Raw genomic sequence first — 23,393 nt, 5'->3', positions numbered from 1 at the left:
TTATTTTAAAATGAGTTCAACAAGAACATAACAATAAAGTTGGAAATTTGTTAAGGGATAACTATGTTTTTCAAGTTGAAGTTTTTTATTTACAACTATGCTATATATGCATTTGACACTCAAAATTGTTTTCTAAAGTTCATCAAATTCTATAAATAAAAAGAAATGTCTTGCCCACACTAGCACTTTACATTGTATTGTAGGGAGCTATGAAGGAAACCAAATTTTCTTTTTTTCAAGCCAAGGCAGTTGTTTAGTACTGATTCATGTCTTGTGATTACACACACATTGTAAAATAGTTTATACATGTCATTTTTGAAACAAAAGACACCCAATATTGTGAGATTCAGCTTTTTTAAAAGAAGACCAATTATGCATGGTAGCTCAGCACTTAGTATTCCTGCACAACACCCTTCCACATTCCCCTGGGGGGGTTCTTTCAACTGTCCAAATCACAGTAAACTTTTCATGACATTTGGTTGGTTCTGTTTAAATTTACTTCCACATTTACATAAGAATTTGCACAAGTAAATAGAAAATATATCCTTACCTCAAGAAAAATTCTACTAGGAATATGCAATGCAATTATTATTTACAGATCCCTTTTGTTGTCACAAACATGTGTTGGAAACACAGGAGGCGCTGATTAATACTAGACAACTATCTCGGTTCGAAAAGTGTACATATTTGGTAAGTTTTTAACCATTTCCTCCATGCCCCATACCGTCCATTGTAAAGTACAAGAGTGGGGAAAATATATATGTATTTTTTCGTTTATAGAAAGTGTTTAATTTTGCAGTACAGTTTCATGTGGCATAGGCATGTATACCAGGTCGTGAAGAAATAACTTCAACTTCAAAAATACCAAAGTTATCCTTTAAGGTAAAATTTTAAACAAACTTTAGAAAGTTCTTCTTTAAAAAGGGAACCTTAAACACGTGAAATAATATACCAAGTTGTGTGGCAGAAAGTAGGACTTTAGAGACCTTCCAAACTCAACAATGTTACTTGGGTGAAATTAAATTGATAGGATTGGCAAGCATTGTTGGGTTGAATAGCCTGTTCTCGTCAAAACATTTCAAACGTTCTAATAATCTGTGATGCTAGTCATAGGGCTAAAGCAAAAATGACCACTTTTTCTTAAAGTACGCTAACTATAACTACAGTTTTCTTATGCAAAAAAATCTTTTTCCATCAAAATGTTTATAATAAAATGTATACTAATAGTCATACACTAATATTTGTTTATGCTAAGTTAAGCATCAATTTACAAGTAAAGAATATTCCAAAAGCAAATAAATGAATTCACTAATTCAGTAGTTTGTAATTTTATTTTTACAGGATTGAGGTGAATCCTCTTTTTCTTGCTGCCAAAGAAAATGATGTGGCATCTATTAAGAAATTACTCAAGAGTCCCTCGACAAATATATATGAGAAAGGTATGATTTGTATTTCAAAACATACTGTATATTTAGGAGAAAATACTAATTTCTGTGCATAATGGAAGTAATTGGTCTGTTTGTTTTGCACAGGTGCACTTGGGGAAACTGTGCTTCATGTTGCTTCTTTGTTTGACAGCCTAGAAGCAGCTGTTGCTTTGATTGAGGTAGCACCTGATCTCATTAATAAACCCATTATTTCTGACTTCTCTGAAGGTAAGTGCAGACATGTTTTCAGTCATGCATAAACACAATATGAATGAGCATTCAGATATGCAATCTTAATATTTCACCAAAGTGGCTGAAATAGAAAGCTTGTTTAGGACAGAATTCTAGGTGCTGTTAAGTTTAGTTTTGCTTTCTATCATTATATTTTATTTGATCTTCTTGTTAACGTTTTAACTGACAAATTGGATCACTTACTATCCCATAATGCAAGAAGATTACATTGTCTGTGTAAATGCAAAGAATTATTATTATATTCCATCATTGATTTTTCAGGAGAGACTGCTCTCCATATTGCTGTGATGAATGAAAATATAAATCTTGTCCAAGAGCTGATTCGCAGAGGAGCTGATGTGGTCACCCCTCGTGCAACAGGCGAATGCCTTCCCAAGAGGAGACGAAATCTTGCATATTTTGGTAAGATTCTTTATATATTCAAAATCAACAAGCTCAAAAAATAAGCTTTGTTTGTAATTTGTTGAAAGGCGAAGAATTTAGCAGTGATGCAAGAACTTTCCTTTGACAGCCAAATGTAAATCTGACTTTGCATGATCTTAAGTGGATAGTGATCTATTATAGTACCATGTCTAGCACTGCTAATTTACACCTCAGCCAGGTGAGTTGATATTGGAAATGGAACAGGAACAAGGCTTATTCAGAGTGAAAGAGAGAGAAGACTACTAAGAAAGCCTGTATTTGGGAAGATATTTGGGAAAACAATGGGCTATTTACACAATAGAACCCCTCCTAATATTTGTGTTCTGGGTTTTGGATGTCAGACGGGAAGAAAACAGTAAACATCACAACAATCACTTCACCTTGAATTTATTAATTTCAAAATGTTTACAAGCTAGAGAATGCAGTGTTTTTTTTGGAAAACATGGTAATGTTAAATCAGTGCCAGAAATAATACTCCTTACCTGTTATTTTGCGTCATTAAAGCAGTAAATTAATAATATAACTTTAATTATGTTAATGTTGTGTATAGTGATAGTCCTTACTTTACATTATGGATAGAATGTCTTTTATGCACATTTAGTTAATTTGCAATAGGTTTTGATGCTTAGTATAAAATATGCTATTCTATTACAAATTCTGCACTAACCATCTCCTTGGCAGGCATATTGCGAGTTAGCTGTATTCATGACAAAGAAGTTGAAATAAAAGAGACAAAGGATATACTCTTCTGTGGACTATTACATGTCTAATTTTTCAATATGGTTTTAAGAGCTTACAGGAGTGTCATGTCTTTATTATAACCCAATTTTTACATTGCTAATAATGTGCATTTTTGTAAGCAGTCCGTTTTAAATAAAGTTTTTTTGACTGGTGTCTCATTCAGGATTGGTTAGTTACTTATACAGCATCACTGAGTACATGCTCCGTCTCCCAGTGACACAAAGTGTACCGTAAGTGTACTCAAGCATGAATTAGATTTATGCATCAAAATACCCAAGAACAATTAAGACCAATAATGCTACTCATAAACAAAATAAATAATATACATATTAAAAGAAGTGTATTTTCTCCTGATTTAGATCGTGAAAATCTGACTCATTTCTTTGTTTAAAAGTTGCTAATAATGGTCATTTCAGACGGTTGCTATTTCATTGAAACATGTGTAGGATTGGGTTATAGAGGTTAGCACTGCTGCCTAAATGTTTAGTGAGTTAAACAAAATTAACTTTAAACATTCTGTTATGAGTGGGGATTAGTGTGTGTTTGAATATGTCCTGTGATGAGCTAATGTCCTATCAAGAATCTGGTGTTACCTTGGCATTGCAGGAATATGGTCCCCCTCCATAGGTCCCTGAAATTGCAATATATAAATTCAAAACTGGATGGATGGGAAAATGAGTTGTGGCATTTTGCCTCTTCGCCTGAGCATCTGTTTTGGAGTCTATATTTTCTCCTCACGATCGTGTGTATGTCCTCTGGATATGGTGTGAAAGTTAGTTTTATTAGTAACTATGAACTGGCACAGTATTAATGAACTAATCTGAAAAGCCAGGTTTGTTTCATTTGTTGCACTCAATGCTTCTGCAACACATCCTGGCTTTAAGGGGTCTCAAGACCCTGTATTGGGGATAAAACAGGTATGATTGATAGAATTCATCTTTCATTTATTATGCAGCCATTACTTTATTCAACTCATTTAGTATTTGCATGGTGATGTTCAATCACTAAAGCCTCAGGGCACTGTAACAAACCTACAGGAAAATGCAAATTATTTGATATACAAATATTACATACAAATACAAATTATACTGAACATAGAATAAAACAGAACAAATTTGATTACCATAAAAGATCATGACATTTTAAGTCCTTTTAATATTATGATTGAGATATGACCAGCTGATAATGGAAGGAAGGAAAACAAACTGCATTCAGAAGCACTGTTTATGAAAATGAACCTCCAGGGGCGCAAACAGTTAGTTGTAACAGACAAAGTCAGACACCGTTCTGGTGATCTAAGCCAACTGGCTGGCAACCTGTTCCCCCCTAGTCATTCTTACAATATTACATAAGTTCATGTTGGAGAGTCTAATAGAATCAAAACCTTTCATCCTTGAATTACAAGGAGTCTATTATTTCTGGGGTCTTAAGACTAGAGTAGTAGCTTGGCAGTACAGAAGTGGTACTAAATGCCACAGCAGGATAATAAGGTGAGAAACAGAACAGGGAATGGTCAATAACAGTTTACTACTATTGTTATACTTATATTTTAGTGCAAGTGAATAACAAACAGATGCATTAAGAACATCTAATTAACAGCACTAATCAGTGTATGCTCAACTAACTAATGACACTTCATTTTGGATTTAAAAGATATTCGGTATTTTTCAAAGTTTTTGAAGTCAGTTATTTTTTTCACAATCATGTCATTAATGTCATTTGGCCCAGCAAACTGTGTTATTAAGTAAAGCATTATTTAAATATGTAAAAAATAAAGAGCCTCCCCTAACAATTTACAATGGTAGCTTACTGAATATGAGAGAAAACATGAAACAAAAGCTATAAAACTTACTGAATATGTACTCATCCAAAAATGTTCCTGTATTATTGATCAATGTCTTGATATTGTACATATATTGAAAGTGTGTATCCATATAGTTTTAGCATAACTATAATTTCCTACACCTCAACATTTCACCCCTAGGGGTGTGGTTTCTCAGATTATTTTGTGAAGAGTGTAATTGCAATCATACTTACGTAAACATTTAAGTATTCAGGTTATGCCTTTTTCTCTGGTAAGATTTAATTTTTCCTAAGGATTTCAACAAATAAGATTTAATTTCACACCATCAATATGTCCGACTATGAAGATGACAAAATATTTATTCTCATTAGTGAGCCTTATCTGTATGATTCAGAATATGCAGTACTAGTGAGGAGGTTTAACAGACTGAAGATGAGAGAAGAAAATCTAGGGAGAAGAAGAAAATGTAAACACAGTGAGAATGGGCAAACACCACAGACAGTGACTGGAATGGAAACAAAATACAGTTTCCTGGAGCTGTGAGTTAAGAGCACTAGGAGCTACACACTACAATACCTCTTTGGATTAAAACTGTCATGATACATTTGCATAAAAATGAAATTTATATATAGTTGGAAGTATTTTTCATGAAAACATTTGAACAATTAACAATTTTTTAACCAAGTAAGTCACAGAGTAACTGCTTACCAGGATTCTATATTATCCAAATTAACTTAAAATTCTGATTGCTGATTGGATTAAGTAATAATTGTAACAATGCACAACAATGTTTTTGAAAAGTCTTGCTTCCCGAAAACTGTTTGCTGATTGTGACAGGTACTTACTGGGTATGCACAAATATAGTTTTGGTTTTACTGCATCACGTAGGATCTCTGAGAAATAGACATTTATATGTTTACTGACAATAACATATTTAGTCACGTTTATGTTTCGCATAAGCTATTAAATTCAAAAGAATTAAAAGTGTTTTGCTCCTGATTTTCTTTTGTATTCAATGTATGGTGCATCACGTTGCACTGTCCAACAGTAGTCAGCAAGCATTGACTTTGTTTTTGGCAGAGAAACCAGACACATTAGTCAAACAGAAGTAACAGTCAGTCACGTGGTCTTTCTGTTCTTGCCATATCATCCGAACAGCAAGCGGCATCGTCTTTCGAGTGCCTCTGAGCCAGGCTCTCAGACTGACAGCACATGTTGCACAGCAAATGTGAGGTGCCCATTCCTTGTCTTGATCACCAATTTTGCAGCCAAAATACAGATGATAAGCTTTCTTCACAAGAGCAGTCATCCATCGTCTCTGAGGTGCAAGTGTATATTTGCCACAGATATAGCAGAATGTATCACGGCTGTTACGACATTGACGAGACATATCGCCCAACACCAAATTGTCTATAGCAGGGGTGCCCAACTCCAGTCCTGGAGGGCTGCAGTGCCTGCAGGTTTTCATTCTAGCCCTTTTCTTAATTAGTGACCTGTTTTTGCTGCTAATTAACTTCTTTTGAATTAAGTTTAATTGACTTGGTTTTTAAGAAATGTTTCCCTGAATTTCTTCGTCGTTCCTCTGAATTGGTTCATTTCTTTCCTTAAATGGCACCAACGCAGAAGTGATATGTGAAGAGAGTGAGCCAACAGTAGGCCAGCTAAGTCAGGGCCTGAAACTCCAACCAATTTCACTCCAACCAGCTGCTTAATGAGGCGCTGAGTCTTGTCGTTAATTAAACCTGTTCTTTAATTCCATGTTGCCGCTCTCATTGTGCAATAGCAGACATTTCCAAAATTAAGGATTTTCTCTTTTCTAAGAGCAGATCAGCATTCCTGAGACCTTTACCTTTCTTTATTTTCAGATATTGTATGATGGTCACTGTTTGCTGGGACTGTTTTGGCTCATTTTGTGTCTCGTTATTGTTTGGCTGCTATTTAAGGAAAAAGAAACAATTAAGGGGTCTGAGTCTCCAAGAGCAAGTCAAAGAAAATGAATTCAACAGAAGTTAATTAGCAGCAAAAACCAGTCACTCATTAAGAAAAGGGTTAGAATGAAAACCTGCGGCCACTGCGGCCCTCCAGGATTGGATTTGGGCACCCCTGGTCTATAGCATCAAGCTTACTTACTGTTATATTGCTACAAATACTATACTTTAGTATACTGATACTATACATACACACTGACTATCTATATTAACCAAATGAGCAAGATCGGTGTATGCAAGCCACCTTTATAGCATGCTGAGAAAGCGTCAAGCTCGTTCAGACTTGCCCAGGATGTCAACTTTCACAGAACAGCTTCGAAACCTGGCCTGATTCCATGACAAAACTGAAGATTTCTTTGAAACGGTACGTGATGGGTAAATTTTGATGTGATATTCGTAATCAGCACCCAAAAATCTTTAAGAAACACCCAACAATGTTCAAGAAGCAAAAACTTTGTTGTGCAGTGTAACCAGTCTTAGAAAAAAATAATTGAACCTGTTCAAATGTTTGGGTTTGCATTTTATTTTTATTCTTGTTGTCATGTTTTTATGCCTTCTATGTGCTTTTGTCTTTGTCCAATTCCAGGTGAACACATTCTGGCATTTGCAGCCTGCACAGGGAATGAAAAAATTGTTCGTTTACTAATTGACAATGGGGCAGATATAAGGGCTCAAGATCAGCAAGGTGGGTTATGTAATTCTACACTTCTTGTTTGATACTGTTTATTTTATGAATGAGAAGAATCAAATAGTTTTGACTATTACTTTATAAAAAAAGGTATTACAAATATTTATTAGAATTATGTCACATATACATTAAAGTAACATTTTAAAATACACATTTATATCCCTACCATAGGACTGAGACCTTGGCATGATGATGGAGTTTGGGTGACTCAATGATTCTTACAGTACTGTTGTCTGGAGTCATATGCCTCTGATAGGAATACGCTTGGAAAATTAATCTAAAGGGAGGCACCAGCCGGAGAACATTTCATTAATTATCCTCATAATAGTCTGTGAAATCAAAGAGACCCTCATCCTGAACAGGGACACTGTGATCCACTCCTATCACCATGCCTAGAAGTAGTATTTGCTGGTGAGAACCTGGTGACTGGGTAGCTACTGTAGCCAATTCAGTTTCAGTCTCAAAAAGCTACAATGAACCACGACATGGACTCACAACTTAGAAAATAAAGAATGAGTGTTGAGTGCAGTGTCAGTTAAGAGACAGGTGAGCATAGGACAAATTCAGGCATAGTGGACCTTGGCAACTATCTCTATTCAGTATTTGAAATCTCATATCCAAGGGGATGAATGTATATCCTGTCCAGTCATTAAAAAGAGGACCAACTCCATACTCTTGCACAGATATTTTAGATGTTATTTGTTATTACCATCTACATATGCATTGGAAATTCAGAAAAAACTTTCAAACGTGCATCTTGAGGAAGGTGAACCAAGAGTATGGTGTTGCTGGGCTGCTGCTGCATGTGACATTCAGACCCTGTATTTACGGAACAAGAGTTGTGTTTTCATACTTTGCTTTTAGTTGTGTTTGTTGTGGGTGAGTATTAGACTCCACTAATGGTATGACTTGTGTCGCTTCATTTTCATGATTTTTATGGGCAGGATATCAAGACATAACTGAACACTGGAGCATTTGTAATTTGGGAAGCTAAGACTTACATCTCTGCTGTTTATAGGTGATGTTGTATTTTTGGCTTTATTACACTGTGATCTGCAGTATGCAATGGAATGATTTCAAACAGTTTATTTCGGTTAGAGTGAAATTGGTCAACAAATTGGAGCAGCAGTAACTTTGTAGGTGTTGTATGACACTGTGGTGATAAAGTGAGCTCAGGTCAAGACTTGGGAACAGACACTGAGCATTCTGCAGGTATTATTTGTCTCATCTGATCAAGAAGTGTTTCAGAATTTTCCAGTAGTGCTGGACAAAGGTGCTGAGGATAAGGTAGCCTGGTCAGTCCAGCTCAGTGTGTTGCAGCTACAGCCCTTATCAGCATAAGAAAATCTTTTCTGCATCACTCAAAATATTTTGTCTTGCCTTCCCAACCATTCTTTTGTAGTTGACATAATGTCTTCTTCATTTAAATAGTGGGTCCCACAGAGGCTACCTGTCAGAACATGTGGTAGTCACACAGGTCCAGATTTGCAGAATAAGGTGGGTATGGCTTCACTTTAAATGTAGTTTCCTGGTGCATCCTTTGCAACAGTGAATGGGGCATTTTTTGTGAAGCAGAAGAGAAATGGTTTACAGCTTCTTCACCACTTTTCCCTGTTTGACTGCTGTAATGGATGGTATGCATGCGTTGGCATCCCTGTCAGGATGGGTCCCAGTCCTACACAATAGTCATTAGACCATAGTAATGAGTGGACTAGAAATAAGACAGAACGTTCCTTGCCTTAACCAAGAGCTTGGCAGTAGATGCCACTGTGGATACACTTGCATTCCCAGCAGGTAGATGAAGCAAGGATCCTTACCTTGCCTGAAGGCCTATATAATGGAGAGTCCAGATGAGAAGACACCCTAGATGGCAGCATCCCTGGCTTTTGATTCCCACATGGACACCTGCACAGCATGCTGGGACCTGTAGTCACATGGGGCAGCCTTGTTTGGTTCTGTGGGGGTCACCAGGAGGTGCTGCAGGGATCTATGAATGCTGCTTTGTGGGGCTTCTGTTTGACCCAGATGTGCTTCCAACAGGCAGTGCCCTGGCACTGGAAGTACTCCATGGTCTTCCATAAAAGTAGCCACACTGCCTCAGCCAGGCGAGTTGGAATTGGGTGCAGATAACATACAAAGCTTGTGTAGGAACAAGAGAGAAAAGAAGAATTGTGTTGTGCTTGTGCCATTATTACAAGGAAGCCTTTGTAAGGTATTATAATTGAATTAAACTTTATTTGATCCTGGGCCTTTTGTCTGTGAGGGCGGCACGGTGGCGCAGTGGTAGCACTGCTTCCTCGCAGTAAGGAGACCTGGGTTCACTTCCCGGGTCCTCCCTGCATAGTGTTTGCATGTTCTCCCCGTGTCTGCGTGGGTTTCCTCCGGGTGCTCCAGTTTCCTCCCACAGTCCAAAGACATGCAGGGTAGGTGCATTGGCGATTCTAAATTGTCCCTAGTGTGTGCTTGGTGTGTGCCCTGTGGTGGGATGATGCTCTGCCCGGGGATTTGTTCCTGCCTTGCGCCCTGTGCTGGATGGGATTGGCTCCAGCAGACCCCCGTAACCCTGTGTTAGGATATAGCTGACTGACTTTTGTCTGTGAGGTTGTGTCTGGTGTTTGGGGTGCTGCAATACCTCCTTGTGGTCACAGCCCAAATGCCAAAGCAAATCAATTTGATTAGTAGAATTAGATTATCGCTGTAGTGAAATTAGACTCACTTGGTAGCATTAATAGTTAAACAAAGGTCAACTTTCATTACCTGTTCATTATTGACAATGACAAAGACAAGACAGTATCTGAAACCATAAGAACAACTTTTAACACCTAGCATGAAAATACAAAAGGACACAGGGTTATCTCCAGAGTTTTTAGCATTCCCACTTCAGTGATTCACCATGTTGTTAAGTTTGCTGCTTATTGGAACTTAAAAAAATAAAATCTCGGAAGATGTGGTAGGATGAGAAAAAAAAATGGTTGAAGAAGTCTTAGGGCCAGTTTATACTTCACACTCAGGACACGTATTCATAATCATCATGGCTGCCACACGTTCCCAGAATTCATTTGACGTATCCTCTGAGCATGTCCTCAGAAATGAACGTGATACGTGCACGAGTTGCAGTAACAGCAAAAAGTCAGGGGGTGCAGTGTTTTCAAGTTGGAACATGATGTCAGAGTCTCTATTTACTATCTACATGTGATGGCAAGCCGCTTTGCAGATCCTACAGGTTCGATGTGCATGCTTCAATGTTTGATGAATGATTCAATGTGGTGAAGCAAAATGCTGACATACGAATGTATTCGTGGTGCTTTTATTTTCCACCGTCACCTATTCCCCATTGTAATGATCCAATACATTTTAAAGGTCTCACGTACCAATTCTTTTTATTCTTTTTTTGCACCTTCACAAAATCATCAGAATGTATGGCATGCATATTTGAGCTACAGAGAAAAAAAATTAGGGACACGGTGAAAAGGTGTATTTTGTGATTAAAGTGGAAATTTTGGCTTAAAATTGAAATTTCCACTTTAATCTTGTACTTTATTTCGTCAATATACTGTTGTAAACGTCATCTTAAAACCAATCCAGTTGTTAATTGCTACGTGCTTCAGGGGCTTCCTCCTGAACTGACAGCAGCAGCAGGCAGCAATTGCCACATAGAACACATTCAATTTATGATATTCCAGCTCTCTTCACATTTAGAATTCTTAGAGTTATACTTGATATCAATTTCATGGATGAATTTCATTAAAGTATGTATATTACATTTTACAGATAAATCATTAACTTCATTTAAATAACAAATACTGTTAATAATTACACATCTGGGAGCAGCACGGTAACGGAGCAGTAGTGCTGCTTCCTCGCAGGGAATCACGTCCCTGGTGTTTGCTGCCTGGAGTTTGCATGTTTTCCTGGTGGTTTTCCACAGTGTGCTTCGTTTTCCTTCCAAGGACATGCAGGTTTGGGGATTTGGTGATGCTAAAATGACGCTTTACGTATGCACGTGCTTGTATTCACCTAGCAATGAGCTTCTGCCTCGTGCCTGATCTTGCTGGAACTGGTGTGTCCCTGGATTGATGGATGTAATCATTAAACGTCCATTCTTTACAGAAATATTGTGGCAAGGTGTCCTCAGAATTTAATGGATGTTTCAGGCAAAATCACAACATAGGGAAGCCAAATTTTTCTCACCATGATGATATCTTGCATTGCCACCTGGTGGAATCTTCCAAATTTATGTAAAGTACGTGTATACCGTTTGCGTAGCAGAAGCATCCACAGGAGCACACATTGTGTCGTGTGAAGTATAAACCTGGCCTTAGAATGTTGGTGCAAACTATTTGAAAAAACACCATGTATGACATCCAAAGAGCTTAAAGCTAAACTGGAGCAATCCGTAATGATGGTTTTACTCTGTAGCATACACTAAACAGAGAAGGGCTGTTTAGTCAGAGGCCAAGGAAGGTCCCACAGTTGAAAGAGAAACATAAAATGCTAAGACTGATCTTTGTCCAAACCTATCTAGAGAATCTAAAATATTTATGAGAATATATTCTGTTCGATGATAGTCCACCCAAAATGTTCAAAAGTTTTACTTAGAGTTTTCAAACTGTGTACAATTCATGTTGTATACCTGGAAATTTAATACATACAATGTTAATATCTAAAACAGAGCTCAGTTTGGTCATAAATTTAGCAGGTCAAGTCTTCCAGTATAATTTAAAAAAATGCAAAACTCAAATAGGCAGTATGCTGTGATGTCATTTGTTACTTTAACAAGCAATACGTTTTAATCAAATGTTTAATTTCATTTCAAAAACGTTTTCAGTTTTATTTGTGTGGTTCTCTTTGTGAGCAGTAAGATCACCACACACATATACTCTTATTTTAAATTATTTTTTTATACTTGCTGATGCTATGTTGTCTACTCAATTCAAGTCTTTGAAAGTAATTTTTTCCTCTGGGAATTCTTAATTGGGTTATTTTCTGAAATGGTTTTGAAGTCATCGCTTGAACTTTCGTAATAACAGAAATATAGATGAAAGATTTTCCATGTATATTGTGCATTTCTGCAACCAAATTTACATCAAATACTGAACAACTGTTATAGCAACATGTGATACCTAGGTAGTGGGGTGGATGTAATTTAACAATAATGCATGTAGGAATAAATGTATTTTGGCAAATGAGAGTGCTGATGACACAATCCTAATATTCACCTGTAAAACGTGCAATCTTCTGCAGTCACATACACACAGCCCACACACATTTAAACTCAATAAAGACCCTGACCAGGCTAGAAATCAAATCTGAGTTCATGGTGCTGTGCTGCACTGCTCTGGCCATGTTAAAACATCTTTACTAATAACCTGATTAAAACTAAATGTATATGTGTAACGTCAGCTTGGTTGATAGCACTAATTGCATGCTACACATCTGCTTAATCTATAACTGTGACGAAATTGTGAGCAAGCAAGCAAGCAATATTTTAGTGAAATAAGGCAATTCTTTTTTTTTTCTCCTTTCTTTTTTCCCATGAGTGGCGTGAATAATATTCATAACTACCATGTTCTGATCTACACACTAAGAAATTTGAAATTCAGGGAACTTCTTATTCTATCAATCTATACTGATTTAAATTGTAGATATTACTATATTATTGTTATTATTACAATTATTAATATATTAAAGTTCTTGATTCCTAAATGTGATTAGTTGATCAGGTGACATGGAGGAAAGGAAAACAAAAAACTCCTAAGATTGGTGCAGTAGGAGAAAAATAAACCTCTGGAGGACCACAGTCAGAAGGCAGGAGCAAGAAAATCAAATAGTTTAAGTCTGATGGTAATCAGTTTCTGCATCGTAGGAGTCAGAATGACCTAGGCCAGCTAGTTACCCACCTTCCACTGACCACAGCTGATACAGTTAGCACAGTTGTCAGTAAGGGCTTCCAAGGCCTCTTCATTTCCTCTAGTACCCCAGGTGAGTGCAAAATAGAGCAGTTTGAGCAGGCGCATAGCACTACCACACAGGATGGGAACAAAATAAAATAACATAAAGAAAACAATGGATTAATGCCGGGTACGTACAGTATTTTTACAGTAAAGAGCTAAACTTATCATCAGATCACTATGTAATGTTTTAATTACTGGAAAGCCAGATTTAAAAAATGGGCTTTAGAAGTTTTTTGAAATGTTCCACAGATTTAGCCTGCCATATTTCTATGGGTAAATCGTTCCAAATTTTAGGTGCATAGAACAGAAAGCTGCCCTGCAGTTCTTTTATGTTTAGATCTTAGAATATCAAGCAGACCAGTATTTGCAGATCCAAGACTGTACATAAGAAAACAGGCATTCTGAAATGTAAGGGAGGGGCAAGATTGTTTACAGCTTTATATACAAGTAGAAGCATTTTAAAATTGATTCTAAAGATTGTAAAGATAATAATATTTGGGATGTATGCTCATGTTTTTTTTTTTTTGGTTAAAATTCTTGCTGCTGCATTCTGGATAAGCTGTAGCCGATTTACGTCCCCTTTAGGTAGTCCTGATAGGAGAGCACAGCAGTAATCTAGTTGGCTAAATACATTATTATGTATTGATTTTTCAGTATACTTAAATGTTGTAAGAGATTGCACCCTAACAATGTTCCTTAATTAGAAGAAAGTAGTCTTGGTAATATTATTAATATGCGATCTGAAGTTAAGGTCACAGTCAATAACAACACCTAAATTGTTGACCTCTGGTTTGATGGCAGGGCCAGCTGATTAATTTCACTTCTAAGAATCAAACTTTGTTTATTGCTGCTGTCACAAAATCAAAGAAGCCACAGAAAAGTTTGGGGCAGCCACCCATATATTATTCCCTGGCTGCAAAATGGTTTAAAGCAGTCTTTCTTAAAGTGGGCGATAACGCCCCCTTGTGGGCGCTGGAGGCCTACAGGGGGGCATTAAAGGTCCCAGAGAAAATTGGGGGGTGTTGAAGTAGTTTAGGGGGGCGATGGCTGATTTGTGTTGTTGTTCTAATATTTTAAAATTTAAACTAAAATCAAAACCTACCTACTATACTACATCGATTATTTCGTTCTTATTCCTGTCCTGTTTGATTGTATAAATATAAATAATTTATCATGGCTTTTGTAGGTAGCCCATGAGCAATCAAGTTTTAACAAGTTTTTATTAAACAACGCAATTTGTGCAATCCTGTATCAAGCGGCCGGATCATCGATACTTGTTCTAACTGATTCCGGTCGTTTTTATCGAAAATAAAAAATATAGAAAATAAAAAATATCGAATTAAAAAATGTCGAAATTTTCGTATAAATAAAAAATTAATCTTAGCCCTAGCCTTAACCCCTAAACCAATTTTTTATTTATACTAAAATTTCGACATTTTTTAATTTGATATTTTTTATTTTCTATATTTTTTATTTTCGATAAAAATGACGGTTACCGTTCTAACTTGCTCAGTACGAATTCCGTCGAATGAGGTAAATGAGTTTGTGCATGTTTGTCTTATTCCTGTCGGTGCGTGCTGTATTTTAATCCTATATAAGAGCGCGTAAAATACTTTTATTTTCATTAGCGTTTTTGCGCGCAATCGTTAGAAAGTTTTTTAAACTTGATACTTTACTCACATATTTGTAAAGACAAAACCATGTCGGAAGCAAAAAAGAAGAGACGGCAATATAGTGCGGAATATATTAAATACGGATTTGTTGAAAATCCCACAAATCCATCTTCGCCTATGTGCCTTCTTTGTCAAAAAACATTTTTGAATGAAGCGATGAAGCCTTCTAGGCTACAAGATCATTTGAATAAAATGCATCCAGATAAGAAAGAAAAAAATGTGGCCTATTTTCAAGACCTGGAAAAGAAGTACATAGCTCAGCCAACTGTATCAAAACTTTTTTCAGCGGCTTCTAAGCAAGACGATGACGGACTTCGAGCCTCATACAATATATCTTTGTTAATTGGTCAAACAGGCAAACCACACACTATTGGAGAAGAGTTAATTTTACCGGCAATAAAAGGTGTAATAACTACTGTGCTCTATAAACCAGCGGCAGATATTATTCGAAAAATTCCTTTGAGCAATAGTTCTGTGCAAAGACGAATTGATGAAATGGCTGAAAATATTGAAGACTCATTGTGCAATCATCTGAAGACTAGTCAATGCTCAATTCAGTTGGATGAGTCCACTTTACCAACTAATGAAGCACTATTGTTGTCATACGTGAGGTTTATTAAAGATGAGAAAATATGTCAAGAACTATTATTTGCTAGAAATTTAGAGACAGATACAACCGGACAAACCATATTTAATACATTGGAAAAGTTTTGTGATGAGAAAGAAATTCCCTTGAAGAATATTGCATCAGCTGCTACGGATGGCGCTCTGGCTATGACGAGGCGTCACAAAGGCTTCATAGCGTACTTAAAAAATAAAATTCCAGATGTGCTCGCTGTTCATTGCGTCATTCATCGACAACATTTGGTTGCGAGAAAATTGAGTGAACGGCTGTTTCAATCACTGCAACATGTCATCAAAGCAGTCAATAAAATCCGGAACGGCTCTTTAAATGACAGATTATTTAATCAGCTTTGTGTTGTTGATGATGAAGATTTCAACCGATTGCTCTTTTACACAGAAGTGCGTTGGCTATCAAGAGGTACTTGTCTGAGTCGATTTTATAATCTGTTTGACTCTGTGATAGAGTGCTTGGAAAACAAAGACACAGAATTGTGCAACAACCTCATCACATCAAAGAATGATATTGCGTACTTGACAGACCTGTATAAATTGTTTAATGATATCTATCTCCAACTTCAAGGTGACGACTTGAACTTGATTAAAACAAAAAATATCGTTGCTGCTTTCGTAGCCAAACTGCTCTTACACAAGAAAAACATTGGCAGACGTGAGTTTCACAATTTCCCTAATTTATCAGCAGTACCCTTCATCAACAACGACTTGCTTGTTTACTTCCAACATTTGGAGAACCTCCACAGTGATTTCAAAGAACAGTTCCAGGACATTTTAAAATTGGAAATACCGGAGTGGGTGTTGGATCCTTTTTCAAATGTCAACACAGCAGGATCATCCCAGCTTGAGGAAGAACTTATAGAACTGACAATGAACGAGGAAATGAAAATCAAATTCAAAAATGGCTACCAAGAATTTTGGCTACAAAAGCCAATCCCACAATTGTACCCTGGATTGTGGTCAATTGTTCAACGATTTTTGGTAGCATTCCCATCGTCATATTTGTGTGAAAGTGGATTTAGTGCTGTGGCAACGCTGCTAACTAAAAAGAGGAATCGTTTGCATGTTACCAAATGCTGTGACGTATGGCTGTTTTTGAGTAAATTCGAACCTGATATTAACAAACTTGTTAAAAATCATCAGATTCATCCTTCACATTAGATAAGTTTTAAAATTTTAATTGAAATGTTTGTTTCAATTTGAATAAAAGTCTTTTTAAATATTATAAGGTTGTGTTTTTATTGCTCCCGTTAGTTAGAAAGTCTCATTTAAAATGTAAGTTTGAACTCAGAAACAGGATAAGACACATATGGCACGCTATGATTAAAGTAATGATTGCATTTGTGATTTTTAAGATGTGGTAAAGTTAAAAATTTTGGGGGGCGCTAGAAAATAATTGATTCTCAAAGTGGTCGGTAGACAAAATAAGTTTTAAAACCTCTGGTTTAAAGGTTTGTACTGATGTGTACAGAGTGGAATCCAAAACAGAACTGAGGGGATGGATGAAAGGTGGCGGCTTTAAAGGTCAAAATAGAAAGTGACATCAAAGGGGCAGGAACCAGTAAGGTCTTCATCCATAGGCTCTCACCCGGAAGTGACGTCCAAGGGGCTGGAACCAGAAATGACGTCATCAGGGCCAGGTGGAATTTCCCATGAACGGTCTATAGAAAAGCTAGAGAAAGAGTCAGTGCACTCCACTACCTCCCGGTCTGGCTCGGAATTACTCTCATTCAAGCCCTTTAGCTGCCTCCCATGTGCACGTGTGTGACACTGCCAATAACTAACAAGTCTGTTTTTTAACTTGTTTAGTTTACTGCATCAAAGGGTTTAGAACCTCTGGGTCATCAGGCGCAATGGATAAATAGGGCTGTGTGTCATCAGCACAGCTATGGTAATTTACATTGAATTTTGAAATAATCTGGCCTAATGGAAGCATGTAGAGTGAAAATAATAATGGTCCCAAAATTGATCCCTGAGGTACACCATATAGAATATCATGTACTTTTGATGCTCAATCACCATAACTGACAAAGAATTTCCTCACGGTTATATAAGACTTAAACCAGCCTAAGGCAGTACCCAAAAGCCCTACCTACTGGCTAAGCCAGTTTATAAGAATATCATGATCAATAGTATCAAATGCTGCACTCAAGTCTAGCAGAACAAGTACAGATATTTTATATGCGTCTTCATTCATTCGCAAATCATTTACTAATTTAACTAGAACTGTTTCAGTTTAAATGTCCAAATCGGGTAATTACCTATCCTCCTTTCTATCCCTTTTGTACAGTCCTTTAAATATCTTGGCATCACTAGAGCACCCACTTTACAAGGTAGTGGTAAATCAAGTTTTTTGTAGTGTTTTTGGAGAAGGCAAACAATCTCTCGTTTCATTGACAAATCTTGCTCATTAGTTTCAGTACTGTCTATCTAAAGATATATTGCCACAGTTGAACTCTCAGCCCCTCCATTTCTATTGAATGCACATTGCCTGAGGATTAAACTTTCAGTTCTCACCTTGGCTAGGGCTTATGGAGGCATGTCCTTCCCGACTTTGAGTTTTGCCATTGTGCCTTCGTTTTGCGTCCCTTATCTAATTGTTTTTTTCCAACCTCTCCACCCCTTCATTACTCTTTATTGAAACTAGGTCTGGTTCTGGCACAGTGTCTGTCAGATGTAGTTATCTATTTGTTGGTTGAATCCTTAACACATGAAGCTCTAACAAATTAGGTTTTATTATTTCATGCACACTTCAAATATTTAAAAAGTCAAGGCATGATTACGTGAAATGATGTTTGCAGACACCTGTCTTTCATAATAAAGTTCTTAATATAGGTGGGCGTCACTTTTCATATCAGTACTGGCCCATTTCGGGCATTCATACATTTGGCAATCTGTTTGGGGAGTCAGGGTTTATTTCATTCCACAATTATTCCTCTAAATTTTCACTGCCTTCCAACACTTTTTTCTTTTACCTAGAGCCCAGGTCTGCTCTCGAAACATGTGGAATTCCTCTGACATCCCCCATATCTCATTTGTTTTTCAAGTTTGTTTCAACAACCAGTTTTCAGTTAAAACTTGTATCATTGCTGTATGTGCATCTCCAGGATGCATATACAGGGCCTCTTGCTATTTCAGTAAGTGGGATTCTGATCTGCATTCCTCTTGTGTCATGAACTGGGATTAAATCTTTAAAGAAGTGAAAAACTGCTCCAAAAATGTGAATCACCACTTTATTCAAGATAAAATTGTTCATAAGATTTATACAACTCTTTTAAAACAATGTTTAATGAAGTTAGCTCCTCTGTTTGCACCTCTCTTTTGCTTGTTTTGGATGTTTTTATTCCTTGCACAGCTTTATTTAGTTCTTGATTCGAATTTGGCCTCCTTTTCATCCACTAATAAGAAATTGATTTAAGTGAGTTATTTAACTTCTAAGATCCTTCTGGAATTTCTCTCAAAAAAGAAAGACCAATGTCTGATATACTCTTTAAGGAACATATTTTAAAGCTTATTTCTTTTAGAACTTTCTATCGCTCATATTAATTTATCTTCTCCATCCACAATTAATTAATTAATTTGAAAAACACTGCTAGCCAACAATGAGTCTTGATCTCAATGTGATTGGAAAGTGCTTAAATCTGGTACTGGTCAAAGAAAGCATTCCAAAGCAGAACAACTTTCAACTAAAGATTGGGAATATACCAGCAGCAGAAAAGTGCAAGAAGGAAATAGATGGATAGAAGAAAGCTGAGGCTGTATTCCTCACCAAAGAATGTTCAGCTAAATATTTTCAAAGGGTACCTTTAGTAATGTCCTGGTCTTATTTAGTTCTTTTTTCTGGGAAAATAAACTACTTGCATGTTGAACAGACATCTTTATTGTTTATAATTTTGGACACCCAACTAAAATATTCTGATGATCAAACCTCAGCACATTTCCAGTCATTTTTGAAGGTATTGTACATGATAATACCTAAATTGCAAGCATGCCAATAATATTGATCATAGCATTGATTGAGTAGACACGCATGAATGTCTGAGTATTGTTTTCTAGCATTAGAAATTCCTCACAAAAGTAAGATAATTGATTTTGTGATTTTAGGCAACTATTTTGATTTCATTCTGAAACAGAAATATGTATAGTTTTCCATAAATGCCAAAACTGAAATTGAAATGTTTTGGTACATAAGAACTACTTTGCCACTTACAAAGTCAAAATACCCCTTTCAGATGCAGGTTACAAACCTTTTGATCATCCCACATATGTACATATATTGATTTTATTTTTCAGCCAGTTTTCTGACATTAGAGAATAATGTACATAGATTTAACTCATTGTTGGGCCATACTGTATTTAACAAACACATATTTCTTCTGTGTATCAGGTAATACAGTCTTGCATGTTCTGGTCCTTCAACCCAACAAAGTCAGATCCTGCCAAATATATGACTTAATTATGTCATATGACATGAAGGAAGACAGTAGAAATTCATTGGATATCATCCGGAACAATAAAGGATTGACTCCTTTCAAACTTGCTGCAGCTGAGGGTAACTCAGTGGTTGGTATAACTTTAGAATTGATTTTATTTAAATGATGAAATTAAATCAGCAAGTCACAGTTTTACTGATTGCTCTGTGTATGAAACTCTGTTTATATTCTTTTTTGTGACAAAACGGAGATGCTGGTTACAGATGTTGCTCAGAGTTTTATTTTTTTCTAAAGAAAATATTCAGTACTAGCAATTAGGCAGAATGTACTGCTGTTTCGGTGTGTTTGGGCTCTTATGTTTTTCTTCCTCTTCTACTGTGTCTACTATATGGAGTTTGCCTGTTCTTCCAACTTCTTTGTTATCCGATGACCTGCAATAAAATGGCTGAAGATTTGCTGGTTATCTTTATACCCACTGTGCGTGTCATATTGTAAAAAGTGTCAGGTTTTAAGCTAATGGATGGAAAATAAATGGAAAAATAATACATTAAGAACATGTAAGCTTTTCATATTCTAAAATCCCTCTAGGGCCCATGAACTGAATTAATCCATGGAAATGCTCCACAATATCTCAAGGAACTCCTTATACTACAATCCACTGCAAGAAACCTTCGTTTTGCAAATACCTACCGCCTTCACCCCCCGTGACCAAACTTTATACAATGGTTGACCGAGCCTTTGCAGCCGCTGCTCCATGACTCTGGAAAGCCCTACCAGAGAACCTGAGAACACAGCAGATTGTGAGCTGTTTTAAAAAACGGCTAAAGACTTTTCTCTTTAGGAAAGCTTATTAACAAGAATGCTATAATTATTGTTGTTTTATCTCTGTTTTTATCTTGCTTTGCCTTTGTTTAAACTTTTTATGTAGCACTTTGAGATTTACTGCTAATGTAAAGTGCCCTATAAATAAAATGCATTATTATTATTATTATTATTATTATTATTATTAATGTGACACAACAATGTTCATAAAAAACAGCATTACTAAGCTGTAATGCTTAGAAGATATATATATATTTTTTGCATGTACAGTATCTAGTCTGAAAACTTTTTTTTTTAAAAAGAATTGGTCAAAATTTGGTACAGTATACCTTAGTCTATTCAGTGGTTTATGTTAAGAATTTTGTTTGTTTAAAAAAAAGTCAAAAAAAGAGAGACTACTGGAAAAGCAAAGTGTAAAACACAGTTTTAAAGTTTAATCTTTTCTTTTAGATGTTTCAACATATAGTGAACAAACGTCGCATATTCCACTGTTTTTTGGGACCACGGTCATCGTATCTGTATGATCTTTCAGAAATTGACTCCTGGGCAGATGACCACTCAGTATTGGAACTTATTATCTGCAGTGAAAAAAGAGAGGTACAATGCTGGTTATGTATGTATGTATGTAGTTATGTATGTTTACAATTCAGTGTTATAGTACCTCACCTTTCCAACAAGTATAGAATAAAAAATTATTGATGGTGTATACCTTCTTATGCTCAGCCTCAATGCTGTTCAAAATATTAGTTTTCAACTAACATATGCCTTCCAAGCTATTGTGCAGCCATTTTAATGCTGACACATAAAAGTCCTATTTAAGAGTCCTGCCTGATTTCAGATGTTATTTACCAAATGTTTGAAACATTTTACTGTTATTAAAATCAAAAACTTACAACAGTTGATTTCTTCTTCTTCTTCTCCTTCTTTCGGCTGCTCCCGTTAGGAGTTGCCACAGCGGATCATCTTCTTCCATATTTTTTCTGACCTCTGCATCTTGTTCTGTTACACCCATCACTTGCATGTCCTCTCTCACCACATCCATAAACCTCCTCTTAGGCCTTCCTCTTTTCCTCTTCCCTGGCAGCTCTATCCTTAGCATCCTTCTCCCAATATACTCAGCATCTCTCCTCTGCACATGTCCAAACCAATGCAATCTCGCCTCTCTGACTTTGTCTCCCAACCGTCCAACTTGAGCTGACCCTCTAATGTACTCATTTCTAATCCTATCCATCCTTGTAACACCCAGTGCAAATTTTAGCATCTTTAACTCTGCTACCTCCAGCTCTGTCTCCTGCTTTCTGGTCAGTGCCACCGTCTCCAACCCATATAACATAGCTGGTCTCACTACCTTCCTGTAGACCTTCCCGTTCAGAAGTTGCTGATACCCGTCTGTCACAAATTACTCCTGACACTCTTCTCCACCCATTCCACTCTGCCTGCACTCTCTTAGTCACCTCTCTTCCACAATCCCCATTACTCTGTACTGTTGATCCCAAGTATTTAAACTCATCCACCTTCTCGAACTCTTGCATCCTCACCATTCCACTGACCTCCCTCTCATTTACACACATGTATTCTGTCTTGTTCTTACTGACCTTCATTCCTCTCCTCTCTAGAGCATATCTCCACCACTCCAGGGTCTCCTCAACCTGCTCCCAACTATCGCTACAGATCACAATGTCATCAGCAAACATTATAGTCCACGGTGTCTAATCTCGTCTGTCAGCCTGTCCATCACCATTGCAAATAAGAAAGGGCTCAAAGCTGATCCCTAATGTAATCCCACTTCCACCTTGAATACATTTGTCACTCCTAACGCAGACCTTACCATGGTCACACTTCCCTCGTACATATCCTGTATAACTCTAACATACTTTTCTTCTTCCCCCGACTTCCTCATACAATACCACAGCTTCTCTCGAGGCACCCTGTCATATGCTTTTTCCAGGTCCACAAAGACACAATGCAACTCCTTCCAGCCTTCTCTATACTTCTCCATCAACAGCAGTTGCTTTCATGTGATTTAAAAAAAGGCACAGCAGATTATCTAAGAATTGGGGAGTGTAACCCATTTGAGGGTTTCACGATTTATTACAATACAAAACAAGATTGTTACAATTTTATTGCAAATCAGCTTGAGTAATCTGGTAACCTGTGGAGTTACTTCTAAAAATTACTCTATCATTTATATATATATATATATATATATATATATATATATATATATATATATATATATATATATACAGTGGACCCTTGACTTACGAACTCAATTCGTTCGTGAGGGCTGGTTGTAACTCAAGTTGGTTGTAAGTCAAGACTATTTTTCCCATAAGAAATAATGGAAATACCCATAATGCGTTCCGAACCTCCCACTGCAACACTTACTTAACCTTTTCATAATAAAAAAAGGGTTGTATAATGTGCATAATTTACCAAAACACCAATTTTTCTAATGTACTAACCAAAAAGTAATAAAAAGTGCCTAGCCTACCAGAAACAACAATTTCATACTGTACTCACCATTTAATTTAACATCTTTGGGCTGCAGG

At 36.7% G+C, this 23,393-nt stretch overlaps 1 protein-coding gene across 1 annotated transcript in view; it reads left to right on the top strand.

The window, feature by feature from the left end:
- LOC114657965 (transient receptor potential cation channel subfamily V member 5-like) overlaps positions 1-23,393 on the top strand; it is a 78,435-nt gene that overhangs the window by 19,761 nt on the left and 35,281 nt on the right. Inside the window, exons 3-8 of the mRNA XM_028809957.2 lie at positions 1,342-1,439; positions 1,533-1,655; positions 1,941-2,081; positions 7,222-7,320; positions 19,974-20,149; positions 21,292-21,438. Of these exons, the coding sequence (XP_028665790.1) occupies positions 1,342-1,439; positions 1,533-1,655; positions 1,941-2,081; positions 7,222-7,320; positions 19,974-20,149; positions 21,292-21,438 (784 nt within the window). The remainder of the gene's footprint in view (positions 1-1,341; positions 1,440-1,532; positions 1,656-1,940; positions 2,082-7,221; positions 7,321-19,973; positions 20,150-21,291; positions 21,439-23,393) is intronic.

The sequence above is a fragment of the Erpetoichthys calabaricus genome, chromosome 9 (assembly GCF_900747795.2).
Source record: "Erpetoichthys calabaricus chromosome 9, fErpCal1.3, whole genome shotgun sequence".
In the NCBI taxonomy this organism is placed as follows: Eukaryota; Metazoa; Chordata; class Cladistia; order Polypteriformes; family Polypteridae; genus Erpetoichthys; species Erpetoichthys calabaricus.
The sequence above is the reverse complement of the archived record's forward strand: the minus strand, read 5'-3'. Positions and strand labels throughout refer to the sequence as shown.